The 13020-nt window shown below is 35.3% G+C and overlaps 1 protein-coding gene across 2 annotated transcripts; it reads left to right on the forward strand.

The window, feature by feature from the left end:
* Positions 1-1201: 1201 nt before the first annotated feature.
* Positions 1202-12692, forward strand: SMIM23 (small integral membrane protein 23). 2 transcript variants are annotated; one of them, XM_074292058.1, is made up of 5 exons: positions 1205-1395; positions 3009-3088; positions 6580-6631; positions 6871-6944; positions 12323-12692. In XM_074292058.1, exons 2-5 carry the CDS (start codon positions 3071-3073, stop codon positions 12533-12535), a joined length of 357 nt encoding a protein of 118 aa, XP_074148159.1. In that variant the 5' UTR covers positions 1205-1395; positions 3009-3070; the 3' UTR covers positions 12536-12692. The 2 variants fall into 2 exon arrangements, with proteins under 2 accessions (XP_074148158.1, XP_074148159.1); XM_074292057.1 differs by lacking the exon at positions 3009-3088 and having other exon boundaries at positions 1202-1395.
* Positions 12693-13020: the final 328 nt, after the last annotated feature.

Here is a 13020-nt window from a genome sequence, read left to right on the forward strand (position 1 = left end):
CTAATATAATGAAATTTATTATGGATAGGAACAAGGAACATGAATAGAAGGAATTCAGAGAAACATGGAAGACTCTCATGAACTGAAATATAATGAAATTAGTGAAACCAGCAAAACAATATGCACAAGCCTAAAATAATAGAAAGAAAAAGAAAAAGAACAAATACTGTTAAAAACAGTTAGATGATGCCATAGTCTTGAACCTGGAGTCAGGAAAACTCACCTTCATGAGTACAAATTCAGCCTCAGGCAGTAAGTGCCTGAGTCACTTAACACTGTTTGCCTCAGTTTCCTCATCTAGAAAGTGATCTGGAGAAGATGACAAATCATTCCAGTATCTTTTCCAAGAAAACCCTAAATGAGGTCATGAAAAGTCAAATACAATTGAAAATAATTGAAAAAAGTTCATTGTAATGACCTCTCTTGACCTCCAAGAAAAAAAAATGAGGAAATCTACCTCTTCCCTTTTGTTAGACAGAGGGGGAACTATGATTTGCAAACACTGTCATGTTTTTTATTTGTATTCACTGTCATTAGCTTTATGGGCTGGCTTTGCCCATTGAGCTTTTATAAAATCAGAACAGATGATTATAAGAACAAAATGAATCAATGTTTGTAAAGAGCAAAAAAAAAAAAAAAGTCAGATCCAAATTATTACTCTTTTCCTCATACAACAACCTAAGAGGTTCTTATTCTGCCAAGATAAAAATAACCAACACTTTTATGATGATAAATTATATGGCCCTCTATATTATCTGAAAATTCCTTCAGAGGATGAGCATGTTAATAATAATTAGCTATAGTTTACCTAGTAAGATCTGAGTTAAAGAAATAATGAAAAAGTAAGACCTGAGTTAAAGAAATAATGAAAAAGTAAGACCTGAGTTAAAGGAACAATGAAAAAATAAACTGTTGGAAAAAAGGTGATTAGATGCATATGGATATTGTCACTTAAGATAAATTCTGACAAAGGTAGCAGCAGTAGAGGAGGTGGAGGGAGGGGAATTGGGAAAGGAGCACCAAACCAAAATGTTCCTATTTTTTAACCTTGTCTGAGGCCTTCTCTACTTCAGACTACTACAGCTCCATGGACAAGCCTGGGTTTTCTGGAGGGCTCAATTGCCTTGCCCACTTGGCTATAGCCCAGCCTAAAACTATCACCTTTATGACATCAGTGTGATGTTGTGAATCTACTGAGTGAAGGGAAGTTTCAGGTAGGTAATCCTGAGAGGGAACCCAGTCGATGAGATGGAGTTGGCAAGGAGTCTAATTGAAATGATTTGACTTTTCAGTGTCTTTACCTAGACTATGCAGGTTGGACATGTGGGCATTGTCTGGAAAAGAAAAGCAGATTCATCTAGAAGAATTGTCAGTACTTCTATAGACAAAAAACAGGTGAGATTAACCCATATCTATTACTCATATCAGTGCCATGTATTTTGGTACTGATATATTTATTCTATTAAGCTCTTTATTATTTGCTGCATTTTACTGGTCTCTAGGACAGCTAGATGATGCAGTGGATAGAGTGCCAGGCCTAGAGTCAGGAAGGTTCATATTCTGAGCTTAAATATGGCTTCAGACCCTTCCTGTCTGTGTGACCTTGTGCAAATCACTTAACCCCATTTGTTTCAGTTTTCTTGTCTGGAAAATGAACTGGAGAAGGAAATGGCAAACTAGTCTTTCCCAAGATAACCCCAAATGGGATCACTAAGAGTTGGATACACTGAACAGCAACAATATAGCATTTTAAGGTTTGCTAAGTGCTTTACATATATTATCTCATCTGATAGAACAATCCTATAAAAAAAGATATTAACATTAGTTCCATGTTAAAGATGAGGAAAATTAAGACTGAGTGAGCCATACAGTTGGCAAAATGTATGAGTCGGTATTTGAATTCAGACCTTCAGTATGGGTCTATCACTCTATCCTAGCTGCCTTTAGGCCCGCATCCTATTGGAGTCATCAGAGCTAAATATTCCATACTTTGACATGGGCTTCATCCTTCTGACTTAAATTCTAAGCTTCAACTATTTGTTTTCCCAGGAGGGATAAACCTATAACTAAGCATTTGGTTGCAGATTGTTGTTTGATATCTATGAGTGATTCCTGTATCAAATCTCTCTAAGAACAGAAATTGTGGTTGAGACTACTTAATGCAACCACCACTTACTTGGCCTTTGCTATAATTATGTGAAACTTAATTGTATTATATCGTATATATCATTGTTATATTATAATAATAATTCTTCTCCTTTGTATAGCACTTAGCAACACATTTCCATGTTATCTTATCTCTGAAGTTGGTAAGACAGTTTATATTTGTCACTTGAGAGCTGAGGAAATGAGGCTTAGAAAGATGAAACAACTTGCCCACTGTTAGTCAACAAACATTAAGTGCCTACTATATGCAAGTTGGAGGCAACTAGATGATTCCTTGAGTATTGGGCCTGGAGTAGACCTGGCTTCAGATCTGGCCTCAGAACTCTGGACTCGAACTAGCTGTGTCACTTTGAACAAGTCACTTAACCCCCATCTTAATCTATTGGAAAAGGAAATGGCAAATCACTCCAGCATCTTTGCTAAGAAAACCCCATTGACAGTATGATCCCTATGATGGGGTACAAAAAGTCAGACATGACTGAATAACTCATCTATCATATAGAACTAGATTTATCTGTCTCTGGAGCAGGACACAGACTCAAACATGATTGAACAACATCACCTGTCCATATAGATCTAGATTTATTTTTCTGTCTATGATCCGGGGGGGTGGGGGTGGGCACAAAGAGTCAGACATGACTGAAGCACTGAACAAGAAGATGCTAGGCCCTGCAAGGAGTTTACCATAGAATGGGGGAAGCAATACATAAGAGAAGGTTATCAAAGTGGGGGAAGAGGAAGGAAGCCACTAGGGAAGGGAGACAATAATAAAATCTGTTAGCTGAATTCTGAGCCCTATATAAAGTGAAGCTTTCAGAGGAATTTATTGTTTTGCTCTCTAGCTGTCCAATCCAAGGGATGAGGCAACTGAGAAGACATTGAGTATCAAAGCTAATCAGTCTCCATGATAATGAAATTACAGGTGATGAATTTATCCTGGGAGGTAATCGATGTTGGAAAGAATTGGAACCAAAAAGAGTAGTTAATGGCAATTATTATCCAGGTTATAAGTGGCAGAAGCAGGACTAGAACTCTGGGCATAGGGCATACTAGGAGTTAGAATTGGTTTGGTCAAATCCTTTCATTTTAAAAACAAAGAAATTGAGGCACAGAAAATGGGGAGCAACTAACCTAAGGTTACACAAGTATAATGACAGAATCTAGAGCCAATAAGAAACATGTGGTCAGAAGTCTAAACTTGGTCCTCTAACTCTGACTTCAGCATTTTAAAAAATAAATCTTTATTAATGTCTTTTTATATCACAATCACATTCTGTGCTCTTTCCCAACCCCAGTCCTTCAGGAATTGAACCCTCTTTTATAAGGAAAAACAATTAAGCAAAACTTATGTCAATCCAGAGGCCACATAATCAATGTATGCCATTTGTTATCCTTTTGGAACATATAGTGGTATGTGGTATAAAATGCTTGTCTAACCCTAATTTCTGCCAAACTGCTTTCAAGTTTCCCAGAAGTGCTTATCTAAAGAGTATGCTTTACTGTTCTATGTTCTTTAGTTTATCAAATTTTGGACTTCTATTTTTGAATGCCTTTTTCTTTATTGTATTCCACTAATGAACACATTTTTGTCTTAAAATCTATGCTTAAAAGGCTTTTAAAATATTATTTCTTTATAATATACTTTGAGATATTGTAATGTCATGCTATCTTCATGATTACTTTTAAAAAATCATTTCCCTTGAAATTTTAAATCTTTTTCATGTTTAAATGAATTTTGTTATGAAATTGTCTAGTCTCTGCATATGATTTTTTGATTAATATAGCATCAAATCTACTTAAGTAAAACCATTTTAAGTAGAAGCATAATTTTTATGACATGATCTAATACTTAATTCCAATATTTTTTCTAATATATAACACTGATGCTTCATCCACTACTCATTCCATTATGACTTCATCACTCAACTGAAACTGCTCTCTCCAAAATTACCAACAATCTCTGAATTGATTAACTTGATGTTCTTTTCATATCCTTACCCTTCTCAAACTATCTGCTTCATTTGACCATTTTGATTATCCTTTCCTCCAAAGATAGATATTCCTCTCTGGGGATTTATGAGAACTACTCTTTTATATTACCTCCTCTGTGTAATCCACTTCTTTGTTGGATCATCTTCTATGTCATGCTCCCTAAGTAGGTGTTGCTCATAGTACCATCCTGGACTCTCCTCTCTTCCTATATGGTCTATGAATTTATCATCTCCCATGGATTTCATTATCTCTATGCAGATGGCTCATAAGTCTATGTACCCAGTCCTATTTTCTCTCCTAATTTCAGGCTTATATCAACTATTGATGTAACTACTATATATCAAACATTTCGAATCCTAGAGTCATCTCAAACTTAACATGTCCAAAACTGAACTTTATCTTTTCTCCCAAATCTTCTTCTTCCAAACTTGTCTATATTCAAAATACCTTCCAGTCTTTCAAGTTTATAAACTGTGATAGTACCCTTGATTTCACATTCTCCCTCATCCCACAAATCCAATTAGTTTCCCAATCTTGTCATTTCTACTTCTTATCTTTTGTATCCAATCCCTATTCCCCACTCACACAGCTTTTACACTTATTTCAGGCTGTCATGATCTCATGTCTCAATTATTGCATCTTTATAATTGGCCTATCCATCTCAAATCTGTCACCACCCCAATCTAACCCGCACATTGCTGCTGATGTAATTTTTCTTAAGTAGAAATTTGACCAAATGATTCTTCTTTTCAGTGAACTCTAGTGACTGTCTATTGCTTCCAGGATAAAATATAAGCTCCTCTGTTTAGTTTTTAAAGCCTTATATTACCTGATTGCAACCAGCATCTTTGGACATTACTACTACTCCTATACTCTGTGATCTAGACAAATTGATAAAATAGAATCTCTCTTCTTCATACTTTCCACTTTATCTCTTCTCTCCATGTTTTTGCATTGACCATCCCACATGCCTAGAATTCACTTCCTTCTTGCATCAACCTGATAAAATATCATTTCTACATGAAACTTTTCTCAATTTTCCTAAGTTTTAATGATATCTCTGCAAAACCCACCTTGTATTTATCTACTCTGTAAATATAGGTGGTTCAGGGAATAGAGCACTGGGCTTAGAATCAAGAAGACTCATTTCATATGTTCAAACCTGAACTCAGACACTTACTAATTGTGTGAACAAGGGCAAGTCACTTAATCTTGAATTCCCTCAGTTTCCTCATTTGGAAAATAAGCTGGAGATGGAAATGGCAAACTATTCCAAAATCTTTGCCAAGAAAACTCCAAATGTGATCACAGATCACATGACTGAGTTGATACTATAAAAATATCTGTTTTTATTCACTTTATACTTACGCTCTGTGTTTATGAGTGCCTCTGTGTATATGCAAACTATATATGCATATTATTTATGTATGTATATATTCATAAAGAATATTATATCTTATATCTCTCACATTAGAATAATTTCCTCAAGGAGGGATTGTTTCATTCTTTATACTTGCACCCCATGGTCTAGCACAGTGTCTAACAATAGGAAGCATTTAATAAAATATATGTTGATTAATTGACTGATTGGATTAAATCTCTTCAGAGAAGGAAGAGGACATTATAAGCAAATTCTTGATTTTTAGCTTTTGCCAATTTCCAAAGTGTAAATTTCATACTGAAAATTTAACAATGAGATCTTTGTAAGACTTTCAAGCTGGCTCCAGCACACACCTGGAAATCTCAGATTATTTAAGCATAAATGTATTTTTCACCATTTCATATGTTCATCTTATGTTTAAAATGATTACAAATTCCTTGAAGGCAGGAACTATGTCTAAACTTCTTTATATCCCTATAGTACTTAGCACATTGTATATAGCATATAGTAAATTCTCATCAAATATTTACTGATTTGAACTAATTAGTTTTTTAAACTCAGTTTTATTTTATTTTCAATTTCAAATTCTCTCCCTCTCTTCTCTCCCTTTCTCACTAAGAAGTCAAGAAAAACAAAACTAATTACAAATATATAAAGACATGCAAAACAAATTTCTATATTAGTCATATTAATGCAAAACTAATGTTAAGGAAAGAAAAAACAATAAGGGAACAAAAAAAAAAAGGAAAAAATATATGCTTCAATTTGGACTGAGTCCATCAGTTTCTCTCTCTAGAGATAGAAAGCAGATTTCAACATGAGCTCTGTGGTGGGTCATTTTGTTGATCAGACTAAGTCTTTCAAAATTATTGTTGTTATTGTATCAATTTGAACTAATAAATTTGATGCTCACTAAATTCTCACAAGAAAGTACCATGCTTAACTATATGTTATAAGCAATACAACTCAGATGTTCTCAGGAAACTCTAATGCCTTTTCTTGTCTCTTCCCATTCTCCATTTCTCCATCTTGATCTGCAGAGCATCCTGATATTGCTGATTTTATTCCTGTACTTGACCATGTGGTTATCAGGTAAGATAGCTTGAGCTCCCTGAATATTCCTGTGAAAAAAGTCAAAAGAGTGGGTCAATGAAGGTATATTTGTGGAAGAAATCTGGCTTAAGCAATAGTCACTATATCCTTTCTGTCCCCTCTCCATCCTTTAGAGTTTGGGGTAGAATTAGGGAAGACCTTAGGCAGGAATATCAATTATATGTATAACATTTATTGCATCCTTCTTGTAAAACTGAATTGCATTGTTTGTGTTTTAGCTTCAGGAAAAAGCTGGGAGACCTCAGAAGGAATCCAAGAATGTAATTTCTACCAGAATCATGGAACTTCTAAGGTACAGAACCAGACTGGCAATTCTACTTTTAAAGACCCACATACAGGGCATATTTGTTCCCATTGTTTCCACTGGCTTACCTTCTCTCCCTTTGTCATTATCCTAATCTTACTGGTCCAGTTCAGAGATGACCTCCTTCATTAATCCTTCTCTAATAACTTAATATGAAGTGATCATTACCTTTTCCAACTCATTTCCCCTTTATTCCCCATATTACACATTCAGCATTTTATTACATACTGTCTAAATGTTTACACCAAAAATTTAGTCCTTCTCAGACTTCTTTCTTGTTCATTCTTTTATGTTTGTTATGGAACCAAGCATTTGCAGAGCATTTACTATATGTAGGGCCCTGCTAGTTGCTTTAGGGGCAAAAAGAAATACTAAAATAGTCCTTGCCTTCAAAGTATTTTAATCTCATTTGAAAGTAAAATGATCACATAAAATAATGGGAAAAACAATTTGAGATTTCCTCAGGTGTATGATAGAACCAGTTATAACATTTCACAAAAATTTATTGTTACATTTTCAATATGAAAGTCATGGGTAGGTTGTATACTCATTTTAGATCTCATAGCACTTGATATTATAGTGTAGACATTATAAATGCTTAACATATGGGTGGTTGAATGAATAATAATCAGTGGAGGAGAAAAGAGACAAGTATGACTTTGCTTGGCATTTGAAGTAGTAAAGACAAAGGGGATGAATAGAGTAGCAGCTATAAAACCCCTTCCATATGAGAAGATCTTTGTGGGAAAGGAGATAACATCTTGCACTTGGTTAGCATTTTTCTGCTTTCTGGAGGAACCTTCATGATGATTACCTCATTGAATCTCACAAATCTTAACCAATAAGCAGATCATATTATCCCTGTTTTATATGTAAACAAGAATGAAGATTTGTTAGATGGATTGCTCAAAATTATACAATTCTGTAGGTGTTCTCTTTGGGAAGAGTTACTAAGAAGATACTTGGAGAGTGGCAAATGAATAGAAAGCACATTTTAAGCACAATGTTTTGCACATAGTTAACACTAAATGCATTTTCATGAACTGTCTGAATGGCAAAGGTAATACTTTTGATCAGATACCATGAAGATGATGGAAGGTATTCTTACAGTATTACAATGTATTAAGTTGTTTTTCAGTCATATCCAACCCTGTGAACTCATTGGGGATTTTCTTGGCAAAGATACTGGAGTGGTTTGCCATTTTCTTCTCCAGTTCATTTTATAGATGAGGAAATTGAGACAAGCATGATTAAGTGACTTGCCCAAAGTCACACAGATAATAAGTGTCTGATCCCAGATTTGAATTCATGAAGATGAATTTTTCTGATTTGAAGTCCAGTACTCTAGTGTACTGTGCCACCTAACTGCCTCCACAGTATTACAAATGCTTAGTTCATGCCAGAAACAAAAGTTTAACCATTGTTATGCGTACAAAAATTAATACTACCATAGCTTAGTACATAAGATAGCTTAGAGCAGGGATTTTCAAACTATGGCTTTCGGGCCAGATGCGGCTGCTGAGGACATTTATACAGCCGCCAGGACTATGGCAAATGGGCTGAGGGGTGGAGAACAGAGTGTGAGTTTTTGCTTTTACTCGTCTGGCCCACCACCTGAGGGACAGTGAACTGGCCCCCCATTTAAAACTTGGCCCCCCACTGGCTTAGAGGATCACAGAATGTAAATCTTGAATGGACCTTAGAGGTGACTTAGTTAAGACTTTTCCTTTTATAGAAGATGGAGCTAACTTCAGAGAGAAGTGATATAGCCAAAATCAAACAAGCAATCAATAACAAAACTCTTTCCACTGAACCAAGTTTGGCTGGGAAGATAAAAATTTGGCTCATGGCTTTCAAAATAATCTTCTGTTCTCTTGAATAGAAGTTTTAAAAAGTTAATTAACTAATACAGAATTGTTTCCAATCTCTTAGCAAAGCAATAGAAAATGTATCACCCAAGAGGCAACAAGGTGTAGTAGTCAGAGAATTGTATCCTGAAGGGAAGATCTAGATTAAAATCTAACCTCACTTTAGGAGTTTACAAATTATTTTAAATTTTATTTTTTTAATTTATGAAATAAAGCAAGAATTTCCATAACTAGTATAATAATTTTTAAAATGATTTGCACATGAAATGATAAATCTATTATATACAGTTCGCAATTCATTTTAAATGTATAATAAAGTTATGAAAATTTCTTTTTTTCTTTATTTCTCTCATCCTAAAGATGGCTATCATTAGACACAGATATATATAATGTATTTATATAATATAATAATATATATTAAATATGTATTTATATAATATGATAATATATTATATATGTGCACACATGTATGTATGCATGCACACACATACATGAATATATACATGTTATATGCACAAATATGTGTATGAAATCATTCTATATATATTTCTATTTATCAGTACTTTCTCTGGAGAAGTTGCTTAACCTTTTCCTCAATATCCTCATCTGTAAAATGAAGGTATTAGATTCAATGGCTTCTAAGATCCTTTTTAGCTCTAAGTCTATGATGCTCCCTGTAGGTTCAGGTTTTAAAACTTATAGCATCAATTAGGGAAGTCCTTGCTTCATGCTTCAGAATTTTTCTGAAATCAGAGCAACATTCTATCTGGTACTTCTCCTTAGAACTCTCATGGACATATATGGATTTGGTTGTTCTGTAGGAGCTCTTGTTTCTATTGCACATCTCTAAAAAGCACTGGAGATCTTGATGGCTCCCTTGGCCCCACTCTCTGTGTGTCTCAGGAAAGCATCAAGATTTTTGATGGCTCCCTCACTCTGATCCATCATCATACTCACTCCTACATTCTGTTGGCATGGCTCTCTCTCTCTACCTGTAGGTGTCCTGTTCCATTTCCTCATAAAATCCATGGGTTTATCATACCCAATCTTCAAAGTGGCCAATCTGAAAGTTCCATTCTCTCTGCTATAACTACACCTTTAGATATTACCTTTATCTAAGGAAGGAAGGGAAAAGCTGCTTAAATTCCAATCATCCCCTATTGAATCCCTTTTCACACATTCCTACCTTTAAAAAAATTACATTGGACATAAATGTACAGTATTGAGGTGTAGATTGTGCATTAAAGTGTACATTATAAGATACCTGTAAGTCACACACAGTATTACATATATAACCCAACTCCCTGTTGCAGGGAAGAATGGGGCAGTGGCAGGGTGGGGCAGGGAAGATAGCCCTATACTGCTCACAAACTGGGATTTTGGATTAATAGAGACAACTCACATTCTGACGATCCTGTCCCTGTGTAATTACATGAGAGGTAAAAATTTGTTCAAGACTTTTGGGGAGAAGATACCTTTCTTTCTTCCAGTTTCAAAAGAACCACTCATGTTTTTCCAGACTCTCTTGGGAACCAATTCAAGATCCATGGGAAGAGAAAAACAGACAAATAGACAGCCTTTAAAAGCCATGGAAGCAAAGCTGGCTTCTCAATTTGTCCATAATTTCCAGCTTGTCTTCCTAGAGACTTCAGAAAATTTCCTCTTCAGTGAGATCGTCTTTTTTCTTGATTAAAACAAGATTTCATCTCTCTTTAAAAAAAAAAAATTCAGTCTTATGTATTTTCTTGCATATCTCATCCTGAGAAATTTCTGATTTCTGTTTACCATTTTTAGCTAAATGGGTTCATTAATTCATTATTTATGATGATCTTCTTTATAGCTAGTTTTCCATGATAAGGAGTCAGATTGTGGATATAAGCTTCAGATAGTCTTGCCCTCCAAATCATACTGATTAGAGGTGCTAGTGACTTTTTTGCACATATAAGACTGTGATATATATATAAACATAATTTTAAGTTATATATTAAGATGTATGTCTCCACCTGGAATGCCTAAATGTATAGACAGGCAGCTTGAAGAGATACATGGATAGATTTTTTTCTGGAATCTTGACCACTTTACTCCAAGGAGTAAAAGGAGCTCCTGGAGCTCTTGGAAAAGGAACAAAAGAAGGGACACAAAGCTGGTCAATCTGTGCTTCTCTGAGAAAAAAGGTTTATGTTGTTCTGTTATATCTGACTATGTGGGATCCCATTTGGGGTTTTCTGAGCAAACATTATAGAGTATTTCAAAATTTCCTTCTCCAGCTCATTTTACAGATGAGAAAACTGAGCTCAGTAAGCAGCGTTAAGTGACTTTCCTAGGGTCACACTGCTAGTAAGTGTCTGAAACCCAAAAAGATGGATCTTCCTGACTCAATCCACTGTGCTACCTAGCTGCCCTGAGAAAGAGGATACAGTACTAAAATTATATTTATCACCTGCCCCAAAATGTTTCTGATTTAGGGGTACAATTTTTAGGTTCAGAAGCAAAAAAAAAAGAAAAAAGAAAAGAAAAGAAAGCCATTAGCTATCCTGGTTGCTTTTCCTTAAAAAATAAGTTATTTCAACAGTTTGGGTCCCCCCTTACCAACTTCTAATTAAAGAAAACCATCACAAATAGGGAATAGTGAAGGAATCTGTTTATCCAAACAAATAGGAAGCAGAAATCAAAAGTTTTGCAGATTATATTGCACAAGAAATTCACAAAGAGTGAAGGGAATTCTTTTACATATCTTTACATAAGATCGGGATGAGATCTTGGCTCAATCAAGAGAGAGGTCCTGATCTCACTCAAGGAGAAATGCTCTAGAGAACAAAGTGGAAATCAGAGACATGTTAAGGAGCCAGCTTTGCCTACATGGCCGCCTTCCAAAGTCTGTTTCTCTACATGTCTTGAGTCAGTCCCCAAGAGAGTCTAGAACCATGAGTGCTTTCTCTCAAAACAGAAATGGATAAAGTCTTTCTTTCCCAAAGCTCTCACAATAACTTCACCCCCTTATGTTGCATTATTGCATTATTTTTCTCTCCACCAATCCCAAATCACACTCCACAGAAAGCATGTACCACAGGCTACCTTCTCCTCTCTTCTCACCTTGTTTGAGAGATGTGTTAAACATGTAAAGTATATCATATGTTTAAGTCCCAGATAAGAAATGGTAGACCATTGTCTCTCTAGTCCCCACTTCTCTGTGTGAAGAAAGTTCTTGAAATGAGTTGCAGAGAGATAATGCCCTTCTGAATAATATCTTGAGCACAACATTACCCAATCAGTGCAAAAAAGCTTCCTAGAATTCTTAGAGTGAGTGGTATATTGCTCTGGATTTCCTTACTCTCTTTTGCTAAATAGTGATGAGAGACTGTCATATGTATTAGAATATGCTAGATTTGAGGTTGACAGACCAATTTTTGTGCCATGACTGAAAAGGGATAAAGGAAAGATTCAAAGATAATTGTAGCTTGATGAGACTGAGAAACACTTTAATATTCTGCTTTTTAGAACCTTGAAAATCAGCTCAAGGACCAGCCTAAGGAACCAACCAAGGCTATGGGGAAGTGGTTGAGAGAAAGCCTGGACATTCTTCAGGAGAGACTGGAGCGAGAATTAAGGGTTCTGGAACAACAGGTCAAAGACCTGGAAGAGTGGCTAGATTATCACTTAAAGGATCTGGGGTCAGAAGAAAAGTGTGGAACCATCACAAGTCACTTTTAAGCATTCCAGGGATAAGGCTGGAGTAGCCTACAAGGGAGGACGGCTGATGAAAACACTTCTGATTGTAATGCGAAATAACACTCTGAACAAGATGGAGCTTGAATACTTGAGCTATGTGGTAAAACAAAAAATAAAGTAATTTGAAAACCAAGCACAATATTTGTCTCCATGAATGATTAATTTTACACACACGCGCACACACACACACAGACCTATACATGCATACATATATATGTATATACTTGTGCATATATGTGTGTCATCTATAGATATAGGATATTAGCAATGTATCACCTATAGCTCCTTTAAATTGATTAAATATTTCATAAACATAATAAAAATAAATGTTAAATAATTAAATTATTGTTTAAGAATCATATTTTTATTTCAAAGTCCCCACTCAGCTCTGGTCTTTTTATCATAAATGCTTAAAAGTCCTCTATTCCATTAAAGTCTATTTCCCCCCCTGTAGGATTATACTCAGT

This window comes from Sminthopsis crassicaudata, chromosome 2 (assembly GCF_048593235.1).
Source record: "Sminthopsis crassicaudata isolate SCR6 chromosome 2, ASM4859323v1, whole genome shotgun sequence".
NCBI lineage: Eukaryota > Metazoa > Chordata > Mammalia > Dasyuromorphia > Dasyuridae > Sminthopsis > Sminthopsis crassicaudata.